Raw genomic sequence first — 21,049 nt, forward strand, 5'->3', positions numbered from 1 at the left:
GCGTCCATCCGGGTTAGGCACAAGGGCTTGCGTCGCTCCACATCAACAATCCCACATATGCCTGGAGAGTGGTCCCACACCCAACAGATGTGGAATCAGATGGGGCTCAGATGGGTCCATCCAAAAACCACACAGATAGCCATAGACTACAGGCCCCTGTCATAATCACTGGCAAACCAATAACCCTGACAGATTCTTTCAAATTCCTCTGTACTTACAACTCATTGAAATGGGTCATCAACTCCAACCACATCATCAAGATGACCGAGCAGAGACTGTCATTTTTAAGGCAACTGAAAAGCACAGGGTTAAACAACAGCTGCTGGTTCAGTTTTACACAGCCATCATACAGAGCATTCTCACGTCATCCATTACAGTTTGGTATGGGAACACGGACCGTCACACTAAGAAGAGACTAGAGAGGGTTGTGTCTGAGAGGTCTGAGAGACTAGAGAGGTATCTGGCTGGGACCTTCCCTCTGTGAGCTCTCTGTATCCCCCCCATCCCCATCCCCCATAACTGCTCCAGGGATCCCACACTTTATGGACTTATGGACTCTATGGATCGTTGATATTTATGTGGCGATGCTGTTCTTGTGGCTTGGCATGAATTAGTGACTAAACTCTGTACACGTTAAATTCATGTGGGTGAATATTTGTTGTATGAGGTGAGGCTGGGGTATATATGTGTATTAGTCACGTCAGGGCTACCATGCTGTACCGTAAACACACACCACCAACACTGGTTGCATGGCAATAAAGTGTCTTGTATCTTGTAACATACATGAGTGTCAGTGTCCTTAACTCACTTCTACAATAATAAAACGTCTGACCGCAATATACAAGTGTACAAGCACAGGCATACCAATTGATGGACCATATTAAAATGTAATGAACAATTCATTACTTTTCTGACATAAATTTTCTTGCACTGCAGAAAGAAGAGAGACTGAAGCTACAGGAAAAGACTGAAGCTACAGGAACAAGTAGGGAAGTCACAGGAAAAGGCTGTGAAGCTACAGGAAAAGACTGAAGCTACAGGAACAAGTAGGGAAGTCACAGGAAAAGGCTCTGAAGCTACAGGAACAAGTAGGGAAGTCACAGGAAAAGGCTGTGAAGCTACAGGAAAAGCTCAAAGACCAAACATAAAGTACATATATCCAGTACATCTCAATGTCTGTCATCAGTCTCCAGAGGTGGAAGGGCAAGTAAGGATGTGACTATATAAGTGGATTCAGGGTTGGTTGGTGTGAAAAGCTCATGGCCCCCAGGCCTGTCCTCAGGGGGAAACATGAAAGCTGGACTTGGTAGTCAGGGCTTTGGCACACACGCAAGCACAGACTCCCCCCTCACGCTCCCTCTCCCAGGCCAGGTCAGGGCAGTGTGTGTAGCCCAGGCCTCCCTGATGAGGCAGGTGGACCAGCCAGCAGGGCCGGCACGTCAAGGGACGTTACGTCAGCACCGTCACACACAGCGTACTAATCCCCCGATGACAGAGGCAGCGGCCACCGGGGCCAGCTCCAGGGGCCATGAACTCTGGGGGATCTATGGTCACTCACGAACACTGTCTCTCTCTCACACACACAGACCCAAGCGCACGCACGCACACACACACAAACACACAGTGTTCCCAAACTAAGTGGTAGGCAGGGGATCGCCCTCCAAAAAAAGGAACTCAGTTCGGCTCTAAACTTACTGTTGAAAGTTGTAATAGTGGAACGCACATTAGGTACTGCATTATCAGTTCCTCTTGTCATGTTAGTCATTGAATACCTTAGAGAGCTGTTTATAACTTATAAGAACTGTCCAGATCAACTAGCCCATATGCGCATTTGCGTACACAAAAGCACAAACAGTATGCCTGCGGTGTTTACCTTCCGCTCTAATCTAAACAAGGGGCAACACACATCAGCAACTAGCACACACAAACACTGCTCTGTGGTCAACAGGGCACAATATCTATTATCACCTAAAAGAAGAGGCTGCCAACTCAGGTGGACATTTTCCAAACTAGATAACTGTAATTTACTGGTAATTAAGTTGGCCTAATAATTAACCTGGTTTTCATTTAACTTTCATTCTGAGAAAAGTATAGTTGTCCATCCGGGAGTGATGTTGCTAGGCAACCACTTTGTCAAATATCTCAGAAAGCAGCACTTAAGGGAGGTGAGAGATAGACAGAGAGAAAGAGAGTGGGAGAGAAAGAAAAGAGAGAGAAGGATAGAGAACGAAAGAGTGTGTGTATATATATATATATATATATATAAATAGAGAGAGAGAGAGAGCGAGAGAGAGAGAGGGGTCTCTCATGGATACTCCTGGTTTTGCAGCTAGCTGCTCTGAGAAGCCCAGATAGAAAAGGTCTATTAATACTTGGCTCAGCTCTATTCTTAGTTCACCTCTGGCTTCACACGGAGATTATATTAGAGCCTGGCTTTTATTCTCCCAAAACCCACAAACTGTCCATCTGTTGTTAGCTAGCTCCTCTCTCCACCATTTCACAGGCCACAAATCATAAAACACATTTTCTCTGTAGTCTATACTTTGATGTACTTTTATATTTCAATCTACATGCAATCGTCTAAATGCTTGTTTGTTTATATTTCAGATTGGTTTTATCCATATCACTAACTAGGATAAGGACATTGTAATACCAGTATTGATGGCAATAGTGAAATGTTGAGGCATCAGTACAATACTGCTACACTACAGTGGTCCCAAGCCGAGATTATGCACATTGTACACATCTACACTCACGCGCGCGCACACACACACACCGTTCTGACCATTGAGACATTTACTCAAAGGCAGAATGGGGTTCACAGGAGAGAACATACTGATCAGAAATGCCCTTTCAACACAGTTATGGGATCTGAGCAGTAGGCTATCAGTGACACACAGTACTAGCACTGCTATTGCTGAGCTCTCTCACACACACACCATCTGCTCCTCATGAAGATAAACTGTACAAGGCCATTTCCCTGTTGAACCATTTTGTGACGACGGTTAATATTACAAGGCCAAGACGATGCCCCTTTGATTGTCACTCAATTACAGTACATACTGTAGGGAGCTTTATAACCAAAGAAAAGAGAAGAGAGAACAAGAAGAGAGGGAGAAGAGAGAACAAGAAGAGAGGGAGAAGAGAGAACAAGAAGAGAGGGAGAAGAGAGAACAAGAAGAGAGGGAGAAGAGAGAACAAGAAGAGAGGGAGAAGAAAGAACAAGAGAGAGGGAGACGAGAGAGGGAGAAGAGAGAACAAGAAGAGAGGGAGAAGAGAGAACAAGAAGAGAGAGGGAGAAGAAAGAAGAAGAAGAGGGAGAAGAGAGAACAAGAAGAGAGGGAGAAGAGAGAACAAGAAGAGAGGGAGAAGAGAGAACAAGAATGGAGAGGGAGAAGAGAGAACAAGAAGAGAGAGGGAGAAGAGAGAACAAGAAGAGGGAGAAGAGAGAACAAGAAGAGAGGGAGAAGAGAGAACAAGAAGGGAGCGGGAGAAGAGAGAGGGAGAAGAGAGAACAAGAAGAGAGAACAAGAAGAGAGGGAGAAGAAAGAACAAGAGAGAGGGAGACGAGAGAGGGAGAAGAGAGAACAAGAGAGAGGGAGAAGAGGGAGAAGAGAGAACAAGAATAGAGGGAGAAGAGAACAAGAAGAGAGAACATGGAGAGAACAAGGAGAGGGAGAAGATAACAAGTAGAGAGGGAGAAGACAGAACAAGAAGAGAGAGGGAGAAGAGAGAACAAGAAGAGAGACGGAGAAAATAGAACAAGAAGAGAGGGAGAAGAGAGAACAAGAAGAGAGGGAGAAGAGAGAACAAGAAGAGAGGGAGAAGAAAGAACAAGAGAGAGGGAGACGAGAGAGGGAGAAGAGAGAACAAGAAGAGAGGGGCCTCTATGGGAATATTTTAGCAGCTTGAAGATTGATTCCATACTTTGACGACCTTCACAAGGACATCACTTGTTTCGACAGACAGGATCTCAATGTCTTTATTACAGCTTGACACAGAACATCACCATAAAACAGAAAGTAGCTTCTCGTACACTAGATAAAAGCTCTTGATGTAAGACAGCCTACTGTCAGTGTCAAGGGCAGGTTTAGCTTTTGTGTGATCAAATCTAGTTTATTTTCTGCAGCCAGGATGTGTTGTTGCTGTGATCTAACCATTAGTGTGTTTATGAGGGGGTAGTAGAAACAGAAACAGACGGCCATGGAGTGATCACGAGACAGCTGCCAAGTCCCGCGAGCTGCCCACTCCCTATCTCAGGGTGCCGCTGGCACCTCCAACACAGCACCAACCCCTGCCAAAACATACTAGACCCCTCCAGTCCCTCTCTCCATGCAGACCTGGCCCTCTGAGATCACCAACAAGCAAACAGAGGAGGACCAATGTGGAGGAGCGGGGTGGTGGTAAGTTGCTCCATACGTACAGATGGGAATTCCCAAGATGGTACACATACAGAGCACACCATCTGAAGGCCTTGGTGCACACAAACACCCATAAATCACTATGATGTGTAGCTCTAACATTCCACAAACATCACATGATGAGAGAGTATTCAGAGACATATATAGAGATATACAGTACATTATGACTGTGGATATACTATGGCCCTGTGTGTGACATATTTCAATGTGATTTCCTCAGTCTTTCATGACAGATTTCTCCATTCAGGGTAATTGGAACAGACTTCTCTCTTTCTAAGTATCTGTAATGAACGTATTCCAGCGGGTTTGTATGTAGAGCAGCCTGTCACTGTGCACTGTTAACCCAGTTCACTACAGGGTAGCCATGGAGCAATGTAATTGGACTAGGGTTTTGTTTCGCGTGCCACTGCCACAGTGTGGAACGCTGTGATTGGCTGGCAAACCCACGAGACTGAGCAGTGGTGCACTAGGACTACAAGAAATCACTGTGATTGGTTGAGACGTAATGCAGCAGAGCGTGGAAGGGCTGTGATTGGTGGGTAGGCAGTTCAGATAGAGGTAGTTGGCAGGTGACCAGGTCAGGGACAGACGATGGAGGTAGTGATGTGTTTGAGTGCGTTAGTACGAGTGTAGATGCATGCTTGTGTGTGTGTGTGTGTGTGTGTGTGTGTGTGTGTGTGTGTGTGTGTGTGTGTGTGTGTGTGTGTGTGTGTGTGTGTGTGTGTGTGTGTGTGTGTGTGTGTGTGTGTGTGTGTGTGTGTGTGTGTGTGTGTGTGTGTTTGCGTGCATATGTTGTGCATGCGTGAGTGTGTGTAATTGGCTGTGTGGCTGGACGAGACCGCCATTACGCATTAGCGCTGGTCCAGCAGATTGGCAGGCAGGGAGGGAGGCGGACAGTGGCTGCTGACAGAAACAGATGAGCTAAGCAGAAGTGGTGTGGACTGGACTGCAGTGTGGGAAGAGTAGGGGTGTGTGTGTGTTGCAGGTCTGGGGTTCAGGGGGGAGGAGAAGTGTAAGGTTGAAGTGTCACTCCCCATCCCTAGCAGCAGTGACCTGTGGGGGTAGGAGGTGGTGAGCATTAGGGGTGGGCACTGCAGCAGAGCCTCTCATTCTGTCAGTCTCTCTCTCTTCCCTAACCTCTCCCCTCTCCCTGTCACTCTCTCTCTCCTTCCCTGTGTGTTTCTAGGTTGTTACTTCAGCCTAAACCCAAGGTCACTAGCCACTGGGCGCACCACGTCACTACTCTTAGTTCCTCCTTTCCTTCTTAGAGAGAAACGAACAGATGATAAAACAGAGTGTCCATAAACCACAATTGCTTGTGTGAGTCTTCCTCATACCAGCCAGACTACAGCTGATGAGGGAACTATGAGAGACAGAGAGACAGAGAGACAAAGAGAGAGAGAGCTCTGAACTGAACTGCTTCCAACCCTGGTATGTGGAAGAGGGAGAGGGGGAAAAGGTTGAGGACATTGTCACATTGCTGTGACAGACAGGGACATGGCAAGACCAGCCTGTGAGGAGAGGACAGTGGTGCTAAACTGGGATGAATGGTACAAAATGTCCTGTCTGTATGGCTCCTGCTGTCTTTTTATTTAACTAGGCAAGTCAGTTAAGAACAAATTCTTATTTTCAATGACGGCCTAGGAACAGTGCCTGTTCAGGGGCAGAATGACAGATTTGTCAGCTCGGGGATTTGAACTTACAACCTTCTGGGATTTGAACTTGCAACCTTCCGGTTACTAGTCCAATGCTCTAACCACTACGCTACCCTGCCGCCCCTTGAGTCAGACAAGTGATTATATTTCAGAGTGTGAGTTGAGCTGTGAAGTGACTGGTTTTGAAGTCACAGGTGATTCAGGGCAGACAGGAGTGTTGCACTTCTCCGTGTGTGTATGTGTGTGTCACCGTCTCAGATTTCAGCAAACAGCCTGGCGGTGGGGTCTCCCAGAGGCCTTGGCGCTGTAATAACGCTGCTGTTCTCACAGTCACCACAGCTCTCGCTCTCTTTCAATGTTTTTAATAACCTGCTCAATCACTTCTATAAATGTTCAATTACAGAACACAGCCCCGTCATTCCCCTGGAGATTTACCACATGGCTCGCGCCGTATAGCCGAGACGAGCATGGCGGGGAACTCTAATTTCGTTCAAGGCAGGGCTGTTGTGCATTAAATGATCCCCTTCCCTCCTCCTTTCTCCTGTCAGCCCTTCTCTTTTTATAACCCTCCCTAGTTCATTTATTTTCCTCCTCTGTTGTTGTTTTCTGGAGGTGATTCCCCTTCTTCTCCCTCACTCCTTTTAATATGTTTGAGTTTTGAACTCCTGGAATGCCTTCATCAATGTTTGTTGTTCTTTTTAACAACTTAGAACAAGGTGCACACACACACACACACACACACACACACACACACACACACACACACACACACACACACACACACACACACACACACACACACACACACACACACACACACACACACACACACACACACCAGCAACAAGGCAGAGAGACCCGGAACTCATCCAATATTCATGAATGGCGATGAAGCTTCTCTTCTTGAGATGAAAAAGTGGAAGAGAAAAGATAAGGGGAAATTAAAGGAGAGGGAAGACAAGAAACTCACCCTGCAGTCATCATCTAACACTATCCCCATTCTGGACTGACTGAATTTTCCAGACAGCTCTCATCTTTCTAGTAGAGAACAGATTACAGAAATGCTGCCACTATATCTCCCTAGTCTTCTTATTCCAGCAACACAGCACAACACTGAAGCCCTGGAAATGTCTTGCATCGCTAGATGTTACTGTATCAATTGAAACTAGTGGTGTAGTGCTCTCTGATGCAATTCAAATGGCAAGGCATTCTGATACATACCTATGTCTCTGACAGATACCTAATCACATTACACTGTATTTATTACAATCACTTTTTATTGACATCACTATACAGTTTGTCCAGTTGTTTATACAGGGTTGTGTGCTATAGGCCCAGACAGACAGGCTCTGTCTCAATGCTGCCTTGGTTGGACCATATTAAACCAGAGGCCTGTGGCATACTGGCCATTCACAAAGGGACATGCCATGCAGGCTCCCATTGCAGTTGCTAGGTAGATCCTGCATTCAGAGAGGTTCTACAGCAGACTAAAACCATGTATATATGACCCTATATCTGAACTGAAACAGTCACATCCTCTCCACTTTTATTTCAAGTACAACTTACTCAAAGAAAATGTATGTTCCATCTCAGCAACGTCATTCACTGTAAAATATCATTTAAACATCTAAAATAATAAACATCTCATAATTCAGCCAGTCAGAAATAATAATAACAATAATAATAATTTGCACTTGTAATCAAAGATAATGTGAAAAACAAAAAAACGATATTTATATTTTTTGACTTGGACAGAAAGAAAACAGAAATAGACAAAACATGAAGTGTTTCAGAATCACCGTTTTTGTCTTTCACGTTATTGAGCTTGTGACTAACTAACTGATCTAAGGTTACAGTGACTGAAATAATAACAACATCTGATGACGTTTAGAAAAGAGGAGCTCATTTCAAACATACAGCAGGATCACCCGTTTTTGTCTTTCACGTTATTGAGCTTGTGACTAACTAACTGATCTAAGGTTACAGTGACTGAAATAATAACCACATCTGATGACGTTTAGAAAAGAGGAGCTCATTTCAAACATACAGCAGGATCACCCGTTTTTGCACGGTTGCACTTTGGGATGCAGAGTAAAAGAAAGAGAACACAACCTCACAAGCGTGTGTGTAACTCCTCCCACACTCAGAGTGTGGGATATCATGTCAACTATAGTTTCACCATAAAATATACATCTTTCAAGTGATAGTGCCATTCTTTAAACAGTTTTCATCATGAGCAAATAACCACTAGCCTTCAAAACACGCAAATGTACAAACTCACATACAAACAAGCATATATACAGTTGAAGTCGGAAGTTTACCTACACTTAGGTTGGAGTCATTAAAACAAATTTTTCAACCACTCCACAAATTTCTTGTTAACCAACAATAGTTTTGGCAAGTCAGTTAGGACATCTACTTTGTGCATGACAAGTCATTTTTACAACAATTGTTTACAGATTATTTCACTTATAATTTACTGTATCACAATTCCAGTGGGTCAGAAGTTTACATACAATAAGTTGACTGTGCCTTTAAACAGCTTGGAAAACCCAGAAAATTATGTCATGGCTTTAAAAGCTTCTGATAGACTAATTGACATCATTTGAGTCAATTGGAGGTGTACCTGTGGATGTATTTCAAGGCCTACCTTCAAACTCAGTGCCTCTTTGCTTGACATCATCGGAAAATCAAAAGAAATCAGCCAAGACCTCAGAAAACAAATTGTAGACCTCCACAAGTCTGGTTCATCCTTGGGAGCAATTTACAAACGCCTGAATGTACCACATTGATCTGTACAAACAATAGTACACAAGTATAAACACCATGGGATCACACAGCCGTCATACCGCTCAGGAATGAGATGCGTTCTGTCTCCTAGAGATGAACGTACTTTGGTGCGAAAAGTGCAAATCAATCCCAGAACAATGGCAAAGGACCTTGTGAAGATGCTGGAGGAAACAGGTACAAAAGTATCTATATCCACAGTAAAACTAGTTTTATACCGGCATATCCCGAAAGGCCGCTCAGCAAGGAAGAAGCCACTGCTACAAAACCGCCATAAAAAAAGCCAGACTACGGTTTGCGACTGCACATGGGGACAAAGATCGTACTTTTTGGAGAAATGTCCTCTGGTCTGATGAAACAAAAATAGAACTGTTTGGCCGTAATGACCATCGTTATGTTTGGAGGAAAAAGGCGGAGGCTTGCAAGCCGGAGAACACCATCCCAACAGTGAAGCACGGGGGTGGCAGTATCATGTTGTGGGGGTGCTTTGCTGCAGGAGGGACTGGTGCACTTCACAAAATAGATGGCATCATGGGGCGGGAAAATTATGTGGATATATTGAAGCAACATCTCAAGACATCAGTCAGGAAGTTAAAGCTTGGTCGCAAATGGGTCTTCCAAATGGACAATGACCCCAAGCATACTTCCAAAGTTGTGGCAAAATGGCTTAAAGACAAGGTATTGGAGTGGCCATCACAAAGTCCTGACCTCAATTCCATATAACATTTGTGGGAAGAATTGAAAAAGCGTGTGCGAGCAAGGAGGCCTACAAACCAGCTCTGTCAGGAGGAATGGGCCAAAATTCAGCCAACTTATTGTGGAAGGTTACCCTAAATGTTTGACCCAAGTTAAACATTTAAAGACAATGCTACCAAATGCTAATTGAGTGTATGTAATCTTCTGACCCACTGGGAATGTGATGAAAGAAATAAAAGCTGAAATAAATCATTCTCTCTACTATTATTCTGACATTTCACATTCTTAAAATAAAGTGGTGATCCTGACTAAATAATACAGGGAATTTTAACTAGGATTAAATGTCAGGAATTGTGAAAAACTGAGTTTAAATGTATTTGCTAAGGTGTATGTAAACGTCTGACTTCAACTGTATACACAAATGTGCACAGACACATTGGAGTTGAAAGCTAGGACAGGGTGGGGGGTCTGGTGATGGCAAGCACCACGGTGGCCAGCCATTGTCCACTGCTCAGCAGTCTCACTGCTATGTCATCTGCAATGCAAACCTCTGCAACTCTGTCTGTCTGAAAAACACCTCTGCTCTGTCCCTCTCCTCTCCCACCAATCAACAGCCAGAGAAAAGAGAGAGACCAGTGAGTGACCCACCTGTACGGCCAACTCTCTCTCTCTACCCTGACATCCATTCACTTCTGTTCTCGCAACACAACACACGGTGGACAAAGTCGCCAGTAACTGCCTGGCAGAGGCTAGAAATGCTTGGGTTACTACAGCTGACTTCATTGTTAGGATCATGGGAAAAATAGTACTGCAGCCTTGAGCGTAGATCTGATTTCCACCATGTATATATGATAAAGGCAGGAGTGCAGGAGTCACAGTCAAGAACAGCAAGGGATTGTGGGATACGATACGGTGGTCACAGCAGAGACTAGGGGGCGGGGACAGCACAGTGGTGTTGGCATGGCATCAACAGTTATTGTACATTATTGGACCAGATAGAGAGCTCTGTTCTGTCAGTTGGGTGTGCCCATTGGGCAGTCCCTCCCTCTCTCCAGCTCATCTAGCTCGGCATATGACTGGGTTCAAGAGAAGAGGGGTGGTTGTCTGATCATATGGGGTGAAAGAGCTGAGTGCAAGGCATCATAGGGTTGTGGTGGTGCTGGTTCTGACAACAGAGAGGCCTGAAGCAGGAGGTGGTAGGTAAGAGGAAGGTTGTTGGCACCCTCGCCCTGGGGGGGTAGAGCGGCTTGGTCAGTCGGTGTGGGTGGGTGAGGAGTGTATATATATTTATATTTGTGTGTGGCTGATGGATATATGTACAGTATGTGTTTGTTCTTCAATCCACACCAGCATACTACTCAGAAAGACGCAATGTATTGGGCATGAATTCTAAGTGGAATGCTAGAAGGGACACTGGAATGTATCGTGTGTTTGTTTTGTGGGGCATATATCCAAGGTAGGTCAGTGTCTGGCTAGTGTATATACAGTGTGTGTGTGTTTATACGTATATGTGTAGGTGTGTGCATGCGTGCACGTGTATGTGTGTGCGCGTATGTGTCCTTCTCCCTCCCAGGTCAGAGTTGTCGTGGTATGATGGTAAAGGGCAAAATGGGGCTGGAGGCCTCTAGCTCCAGGGCGGTGAGGAAACACTCTGTAGCCGCGCCACCATGGCCCTGAGCCTGCAGCACCTCCCCCAGGCTGTTCCACACATCGTGGGCCGTGGAGTTCACCTGCACCGCGTCCCGAAGGATCTTCTCTGCCAGGCTGTAACGCTGCAGCTGGTGCAGGATCAAACCCTAGCATAGAGAGAGAGCGAGAGAGAGAGTGGGGAAAAGAGAGAGAGAGAGCGGGGAAAAGAGAGAAAGAGGGGGGGAGATATTTTGAATCGTAGACTGAGAGACAGTAGGAGAAGACAGAGGGAGAGGGTGAGGGAGGGGCCGAGAGAGCTTATGTCAATCCTTCAACAAAACAAACAGTATGAATCAGAATGTAGAAAGAGGGACAGACATACAAACAGTACATACAGTACATACATACAATACATACATACCTTACAGTACATATATACATACATACATACACACATACAGTACATACATATATACATACATACAGTGCATACAGTACATACATACAGTACATACATATATACATACATACAGTACATTCATACATTACATACAGTACATACATGCATATATACAAACATACAGTACATTCATACAGTACATACATATATACATACATACAGTACATACATACAGTACATACATATATATACACATACATACATACAATACATACATACAGTACATACATATATACATACATATAGTGCATACAGTACATACATACAGTACATACATGCATATATACATACATACAGTACATTCATACAGTACATACATACAGTACATACATGCATATATACATACAGTACATACATACAGTACATACATGCATATATACAAACATACAGTACATTCATACAGTACATACATATATACATACATACAGTACATTCATACATTACATACATACAGTACATACATGCATATATACAAACATACAGTACATACATATATACATACATACAGTACATACATACAGTACATACATACACATACATACATACATACAATACATACATACAGTACATACATATATACATACATATAGTGCATACAGTACATACATACAGTACATACATGCATATATACATACATACAGTACATTCATACAGTACATACATACAGTACATTCATGCATATATACATACAGTACATACATACAGTACATACATGCATATATACAAACATACAGTACATTCATACAGTACATACATATATACATACATACAGTACATTCATACAGTACATACATACAGTACATACATGCATACATACATACATACAGTACATTCATACAGTACATACATATATGCATACATACTGTTAAACAGCCACCACTAACATTGAGATGCCTATCCACTCAACTCCAGCCACTTTAATAATGGAAAAATGTATTTAAAAATGTATCACTAGCCACTTTAAACAATGCCACTTAATATAATGTTTACATACCCTACACTACTAATCTCATATGTATATACTGAACTCGATACGATCTACTGCATCTTGCCTATGCCGTTCTGTACCATCACTCATTCATATATATTTTTGTACATATTGTTCATCCCTTTACACTTGTGTGTATAAGGTAGTTGTTGTGAAATTGTTAGGTTAGATTACTCGTTGGTTATTACTGCACTGTCGGAACTAGAAGCACAAGCATTTCGCTACACTCACATTAACATCTGCTAACCATGTGTATGTGACAAATAAAATTTGATTTGATTTGATACATACACTATCGTTCAAAAGTTTGGGGTCACGTAGAAATGTCCTTGTTTTTGAAAGAAAAGCTATTTTTTGTCCATTAAAATTACATCAAATTGATCAGAAATACAGTGTAGACATTGTTAATGTTGTAAATGACTATTGTAGCTGGAAACTGATGATTTTTTATGTAATATCTACAGTGCCTTGCGAAAGTATTCGGCCCCCTTGAACTTTGCGACCTTTTGCCACATTTCAGGCTTCAAACATAAAGATATAAAACTGTATTTTTTGTGAAGAATCAACAACAAGTGGGACACAATCATGAAGTGGAACGACATTTATTGGATATTTCAAACTTTTTTAACAAATCAAAAACTGAAAAATTGGGCGTGCAAAATTGTTCGGCCCCTTTACTTTCAGTGCAGCAAACTCTCTCCAGAAGTTCAGTGAGGATCTCTGAATGATCCAATGTTGACCTAAATGACTAATGATGATAAATACAATCCACCTGTGTGTAATCAAGTCTCCGTATAAATGCACCTGCACTGTGATAGTCTCAGAGGTCCGTTAAAAGCGCAGAGAGCATCATGAAGAACAAGGAACACACCAGGCAGGTCCGAGATACTGTTGTGAAGAAGTTTAAAGCCGGATTTGGATACAAAAAGATTTCCCAAGCTTTAAACATCCCAAGGAGCACTGTGCAAGTGATAATATTGAAATGGAAGGAGTATCAGACCACTGCAAATCTACCAAGACCTGGCCGTCCCTCTAAACTTTCAGCTCATACAAGGAGAAGACTGATCAGAGATGCAGCCAAGAGGCCCATGATCACTCTGGATGAACTGCAGAGATCTACAGCTGAGGTGGGAGACTCTGCCCATAGGACAACAATCAGTCGTATATTGCACAAATCTGGCCTTTATGGAAGAGTGGCAAGAAGAAAGCCATTTCTTAAAGATATCCATAAAAAGTGTTGTTTAAAGTTTGCCACAAGCCACCTGGGAGACACACCAAACATGTGGAAGAAGGTGCTCTGGTCAGATGAAACCAAAATTCAACTTTTTGGCAACAATGCAAAACGTTATGTTTGGCGTAAAAGCAACACAGCTCATCACCCTGAACACACCATCTCCACTGTCAAACATGGTGGTGGCAGCATCATGGTTTGGGCCTGCTTTTCTTCAGCAGGGACAGGGAAGATGGTTAAAATTGATGGGAAGATGGATGGAGCCAAATACAGGACCATTCTGGAAGAAAACCTGATGGAGTCTGCAAAAGACCTGAGACTGGGACGGATTGTCTTCCAACAAGACAATGATCCAAAACATAAAGCAAAATCTACAATGGAATGGTTCAAAAATAAACATATCCATGTGTTAGAATGGCCAAGTCAAAGTCCAGACCTGAATCCAATCGAGAATCTGTGGAAAGAACTGAAAACTGCTGTTCACAAATGCTCTCCATCCAACCTCACTGAGCTCGAGCTGTTTTGCAAGGAGGAATGGGAAAAAATGTCAGTCTCTCGATGTGCAAAACTGATAGAGACATACCCCAAGCGACTTACAGCTGTAATCGCAGCAAAATGTGGCGCTACAAAGTATTAACTTAAGGGGGCTGAATAATTTTGCACGCCCAATTTTTCAGTTTTTGATTTGTTAAAAAAGTTTGAAATATCCAATAAATGTCGTTTCACTTCATGATTGTGTCCCACTTGTTGTTGATTCTTCACAAAAAATACAGTTTTATATCTTTATGTTTGAAGCCTGAAATGTGGCAAAAGGTCGCAAAGTTCAAGGGGGCCGAATACTTTCGCAAGGCACTGTACATAGGCACATTATCAGCAACCATCACTCCTGTGTTCAAATGCTAATCCAAGTTTATAATTTTAAAAGGCTAAGCGATTATTATTATTTTTTTTTGCAATTATATTAGCACAGCTGAAAACTGTTGTTCTGATTAAAGAAGCAATAGTTCTGGCCTTCTTTAGACTAGTTCAGTATCTGGAGCATCAGCATTTGTGGGTTCGATTACAGGCTCAAAATGGCCAGAAACAAAGGACTTTCTTCTGAAACACGTCAGTCTATTCTTGTTCTGAGAAATGAAGGCTATTCCATGTGAGAAATTGCCAAGAAACTTAAGATCTCGTACAACGCTGTGTACTACTCCCTTCACAGAACAGCGCAAACTGGCTCTAACCAGAATAGAAAGAGGAGTGGGAGGCCCCGGTGCACAACTGAGCAAGAGGACAAGTACATTAAAGTGTCTAGTTTGAGGAACAGATGAGGACTTGTGACTTGTGAGGTGTCTGTTTCTCAAACTAGACACTCTAATGGACTTGTATAGTCCCTAGCGCAAGGTGCACCTGTGTAATGATCATGCTGTTTAATCATATTCTTGATATGCCACACCTGCCAGGTGAATGGATTATCTTGGCAAAGGAGAAATGGTCACTAACAGGGACGTAAACAAATTTGTGCATAGGAAACATTTCTGGGATCTTTTATTTCAGTTCATGAAACATGGGACCAACACTTTACATGTTGTGTTTATATTTTTGCTCAGTGTATTTGCACATTGCTAAAACACTTTGCATAGCTGATAATATAACACTTGAAATGTCTTTATCTATTTGAAACCTTTTTGAGTAAAATATTTACAGTTCAATTCATATAGTTTTTTGTTGATGTTGTTTAGTGTCTTCTCACTTTTGTTTTATTATTTCATTTGCAATGTGAACACGTTTCCCATGCCAATAAACCTTTGAATTGAATTGAGAGAGCGAGAAACCGAGACAAACAGAGATGGATACAAACAGAGAGAAAGAGAGAGATAGAGAGAGAGAGAGAGAGAGAAAGAGAGACAAAGACAAACAGAGAGAGAAAGAGAGAAAGACAAACTGAGAGAGAGAGAGAGAGAGAGAGAGAGAGAGAGAGAGAGAGAGAGAGAAAAAAAAAGACAGATACGGAGACAAATAGAGAGAGAGAGAGAGAGCCCAGTCAGCACAGTTAGGGGCCAGGGAGAGCCCTCTTCTGTCTGGGTTAAGGGTCCCACCCTGTGCTTCTGCACCCCTCCACAGTGCTCTGAACGATTGACAGAAAGACAGACGGAGGGGTGTGTGTGGCCCCCTTGCTCCCCCGTCCCCAGAGCTGACCTGCTGTTGATGACATGTGACAAGCCTGCTTATTACTGAGACCAAAGAGACAGACATCAGAATAAAATCTAAAATCAAAAGCTCAGATACAGCAGAACTGACACAAAGTGATGTGTGGCTGTGGCCCCGGCCGCAGCATGCTACTGTGAGCTGCTACGATGCTTAAATACCCAAAAGTGTGTGTGTAAAGGAAAGCAGGACTGGCCTTTCACTGCAACCAGAAACAGACAGACAGACCAGCAGGGTTACTTTGAGGTGCTTAAAGGTTAGACCTACACTCTGATTCATACTGTTGGTTTTCTCTAATGTTTGAGAAAGGGTTTCAACAATGTATTTACAGTAGAGGAGCAATATAGACAAACTGCTCCACGGGAGCAAGCCACATTTTACACTGCTTAGCCATGCAGCTAGTGTGCATACTCATACAAGTATCAGCTTTCACTCAATGATTATTTGATCCTGTATACATTATTTGACTAGCTGGTGGATATTGCAGGTAGTCTGTCTGATACCTAACTCTGGCTGACACCCCTGGGACACGCCACAAGAAGAGATGGAGAAAGATATATGGAGAGAGAAGGACAGAGAGACTATAGAAGGATGAGTCACACTACTAGGGGAGAGAGAGAGAGGGGATACATACAGAAGTAGGAGCAGGAGAAGTCTGGGTCCTGCCCTTGGTGCATTAACAACAACTCCATTCAAGGGGACCAGGAAAGAGAAGTGAGAGAGGGAGACCATAAAGAAAGCAGTAGAAGTCCTTGCCCCATTACCTGCTACATTAACGCCATTAAGAGTTTGCTGCTACTGCTGCTTTGTAGTTTTTATTACAAGGCATTAAGCCAAATTAGAAACTAAATTATGGAAATTGTAAGTGGAAGCTTGTGATTGATTGGTGGTGAATACAGCATGGTAAACTGACTAATGGAAGAAACCCAAAAGAACCCATCACATTCTGCTGTGTTAGCACTACAAGCAGGGGAATTTCCTACCGTGTTTTAACTCCTACTCCAACACACACACACACACAAACTGACACACACAGCTTGGAGGAAAGGTGAAAGGGTTAGAGGTCCTTTAACCCATTGGGATTATAGACGCTACAGTAAGGTTGGTTGATGTACAGTGGGGCAAAAAAGTATTTAGTCAGCCACCAATTGAGCAAGTTCTCCCACTTAAAAAGATGAGAGAGGCCTGTAATTTTCATCATAGGTACACTTCAACTATGACACACAAAATGAGAAATGAAAATCCAGAAAATCACATTGTAGGATTTTTAATGAATTTATTTGCAAATTATGGTGGAAAATAAGTATTTGGTCACTTACAAACAAGCAAGATTTCTGGCTCTCACAGACCTGTAACTTCTTCTTTAAGAGGCTCCTCTGTCCTCCACTCGTTACCTGTATTAATGGCACCTGTTTGAACTTGTTATCATACTTGCATACTATTGTTTGTACAGATGAATGTGGTACCTTCAGGCATTTGAAAATTGCTCCCAAGGATGAACCAGACTTGTGGAGGTCTACAATTTGTTTTCTGAGGTCTTGGCTGATTTCTTTTGATTTCACATGATGTCAAGCAAAGAGGCACTGAGTTTGAAGGTTGGCCTTGAAATACATCCACAGGTACACCTCCAATTGACTCAAATGATGTCAATTAGCCTATCAGAAGCTTCTAAAGCCATGACATAATTTTCTGGAATTTTCCAAGCTGTTTAAAGGCACAGTCAACTTAGTGTATGTAAACTTCTGACCCACTGAAATTGTGATACAGTGAATTATAAGATAAATAATCTGTCTGTAAACAATTGTTGGAAAAATTACTTGTGTCATGCACAAAGTAGATGTCCTAAGCAACTTGCCAAAACTATAGTTTGTTAACAAGAAATGTGTGGAGTGGTTCAATAACGGGTTTTAATGACTCCAACCTAAGTGTATGTAAACTTCCGACAACTGTATATGCAAATTGATCCTCCACCAATACAACAACATACATCAGGACTAAGACTATACCTTGTTTAAGCAGGGGTCATACAGACATTGGCAAGTCAAATTCAAAGACTTTCAGGGACTTTTTCAAACACTTAATTGTTATTTTCAAGGACCTCAATGTTGTATAATTTATATAATTGTACATATACTGTAGGGCCTAATAAAGGCCCCCCCCCCCGCCCCCCCCCCAAAAAAAAAAAATGCATTTTGTGGCATTGTCAATGTATTGATATTCAAATTCTAGAATTCTATAACAGTGTTTCCAAACCCTGGTCCTTCAGTACCCCCAACAGTACAAAAACCCTGGTCCTCCAGTACCCCCAACAGTACACAAACCCTGGTCCTCCAGTACCCCCAACAGTACACAAACCCTGGTCCTCCAGTATCCCCGACAGTACTGATACGGGAATTTATATGTTTAAAGTAACGACTAAAGAATTCCACCCTGAAACGTAATTATTATATTATGTAAAATGTGTTAGAATAATTAGACTAAAATCCAATAAGGTTTGGTTGAGTAGTTGGGGGTGAGAGTTATAAAATGTCTGTGTTTGCATTTTTGAATTTAGAACGTTCACTGAATAAAGCTAACAAACATTTTGCAGAAGCTGAGTCTTTGCGTAATTATTATTAAATCCAGGGTCTTACAAACCTCGGGGATTTGTCAAAGATTAAATCATTGTTTAGTTATCAATTGGGATTGAAAATACCCGTGACAAGTACACAAACCCTGGTCCTCCAGTACCCCAACAGTACACAAACCCTGGTCCTCCAGTACCCCAACAGTACACAAACCCTGGTCCTCCAGTACCCCAACAGTACACCAAACCTGGTCCTCCAGTACCTCCAACAGTACACAAACCCTGGTCCTCCAGTACTCCAACAGTACACAAACCCTGGTCCTCCAGTACCCCCAACAGCCCAACCTTGGTCCTCCAGTACCCCCAACAGCCCAACCTTGGTCCTCCAGTACCCCCAACAGTACACAAACCCTGGTCCTCCAGTACCCCCAACAGTACAGAAACCATGGTCCTCCAGTACCCCCAACAGTACACAAACCCTGGTCCTCCAGTACCCCCAACAGTACACCAACCCTGGTCCTCCAGTACCCCCAACAGTACACAAACCCTGATCCTCCAGTACCCCCAACAGCCCAACCCTGGTCCTCCAGTACCCCCAACTGCCCAACACTGGTCCTCCAGTACCCCCAACAGCCCAACCTTGGTCCTCCAGTACCCCCAACAGCCCAACCCTGGTCCTCCAGTACCGCCAACAGTCCCACAAACCATGGTCCTCCAGTAACCCAACAGTACACCAACCCTAGTTCTCCAGTACCCCCAACAGTACACAAACCCTGGTCTTCCAGTACCCCCAACAGTACACAAACCCTGGTCCTCCAGTACCCCCAACAGTACACAAACCCTGGTCCTCCAGTCCCCCCAACAGAACACATTGTCGTTGTAGCCCTGGACAAACACACCTCATTTAACTCATTGAGGGCTTGATGATTATTTGAGAAGTTGTATCCGATGTGCTTGTCCAGGGTTAGAATGAAAGTGTGTACTGTTGGGGGTACTCGAGGACCAGGGTCAAAAAACGTGGATTTGCCTGACTAAATAAATTAGATGCATGCATGTCAATTTTTCTGTAGCCTATGTGGCCAAAGCAGGCACAAACCCTGGTCCTCCAGTACCCCCAACAGTACACAAACCCTGGTCCTCCAGTACCCCAACAGTACACCAACCCTGGTCCTCCAGTACCCCCAACAGTACACAAACCCTGGTCCTCCAGTTCCCCAACAGTACACAAACCCTGGTCCTCCAGTACCCCCAACAGCCCAACCCTGGTCCTCCAGTACCCCCAACAGCCCAACCTTGGTCTTCCAGTACCCCCAACAGCCCAACCCTGGTCCTCCAGTACCCCCAACAGACCAACCCTGGTCCTCCAGTACCCCCAACAGTACACAAACCCTGGTCCTCCAGTACCCCCAAAAGCCCAACCCTGGTCCTCCAGTACCCCCAACAGCCCAACCCTGGTCCTCCAGTACCCCAAGCAGTACACAAACCATGGTCCTCCAGTACCCCAAACAGTACACAAACCCTGGTCCTCCAGTACCCCCAACAGTACACAAACCATGGTCCTCCAGTACCCCCAACAGCCCAACCCTGGTCCTCCAGTACCCCCAACAATACACCAACCCTGGTCCTCCAGTACCCCAACAGTACACCAACCCTGGTCCTCCAGTACCCCCAACAGTACACCAACCTTGGTCCTCCAGTACCCTCAACAGTACACAAACCCTGGTCCTCCAGTACCCCAACAGTACACAAACCCTGGTCCTCCAGTACCCCCAACAGTACATAAACCCTGGTCCTCCAGTACCCCCAACAGTACACCAAACTTGGTCCTCCAGTACCCCCAACAGTACACAAACCCTGGTCCTCCAGTACCCCAACAGTACACCAACCCTGCTCCTCCAGTACCCCCAACAGTACACAAACCCTGGTCCTCCAGTACCCCAACAGTACACAAACCCTGGTCCTCTAGTACCCCCAACATTACACAAACCCTGGCCCTCCAGTACCCCCAACAGTACACCAACCCTGGTCCTCCAGTACCCCCAACAGTACACAAACCCTGGTCCTCCAGTTCCCCAACAGTACACAAACCCTGGTCCTCCAGTACCCCCAACAGCCCAACCCTGGTCCTCCAGTACCCCCAACAGCCCAACCTTGGTCTTCCAGTACCCCCAACATCCCAACCCTGGTCCTCCAGTACCCCCAACAGCCCAACCCTGGTCCTCCAGTACCCCCAACAGTACACAAACCCTGGTCCTCCAGTACCCCCAACAGCCCAACCCTGGTCCTCCAGTACCCCAAGCAGTACACAAACCATGGTCCTCCAGTACCCCCAACAGTACACAAACCCTGGTCCTCCAGTACCCCCAACAGCCCAACCCTGGTCCTCCAGTACCCCCAACAATACACCAACCCTCCAGTACCCC

General features: G+C 44.0%; 1 protein-coding gene across 1 annotated transcript in view; it reads right to left on the reverse strand.

Moving 5' to 3' along the window:
• Positions 1 to 9,513: 9,513 nt before the first annotated feature.
• Positions 9,514 to 21,049, reverse strand: part of LOC139383610 (tetratricopeptide repeat protein 7B-like) — a 120,416-nt gene continuing 108,880 nt past the window's right edge. The window contains 1 exon segment of the mRNA XM_071128166.1: positions 9,514 to 11,355. Coding sequence (XP_070984267.1) covers positions 11,134 to 11,355 — 222 coding nt within the window. The 3' untranslated portion in view covers positions 9,514 to 11,133.

Source organism: Oncorhynchus clarkii, chromosome 25 (genome assembly GCF_045791955.1).
Source record: "Oncorhynchus clarkii lewisi isolate Uvic-CL-2024 chromosome 25, UVic_Ocla_1.0, whole genome shotgun sequence".
NCBI lineage: Eukaryota > Metazoa > Chordata > Actinopteri > Salmoniformes > Salmonidae > Oncorhynchus > Oncorhynchus clarkii.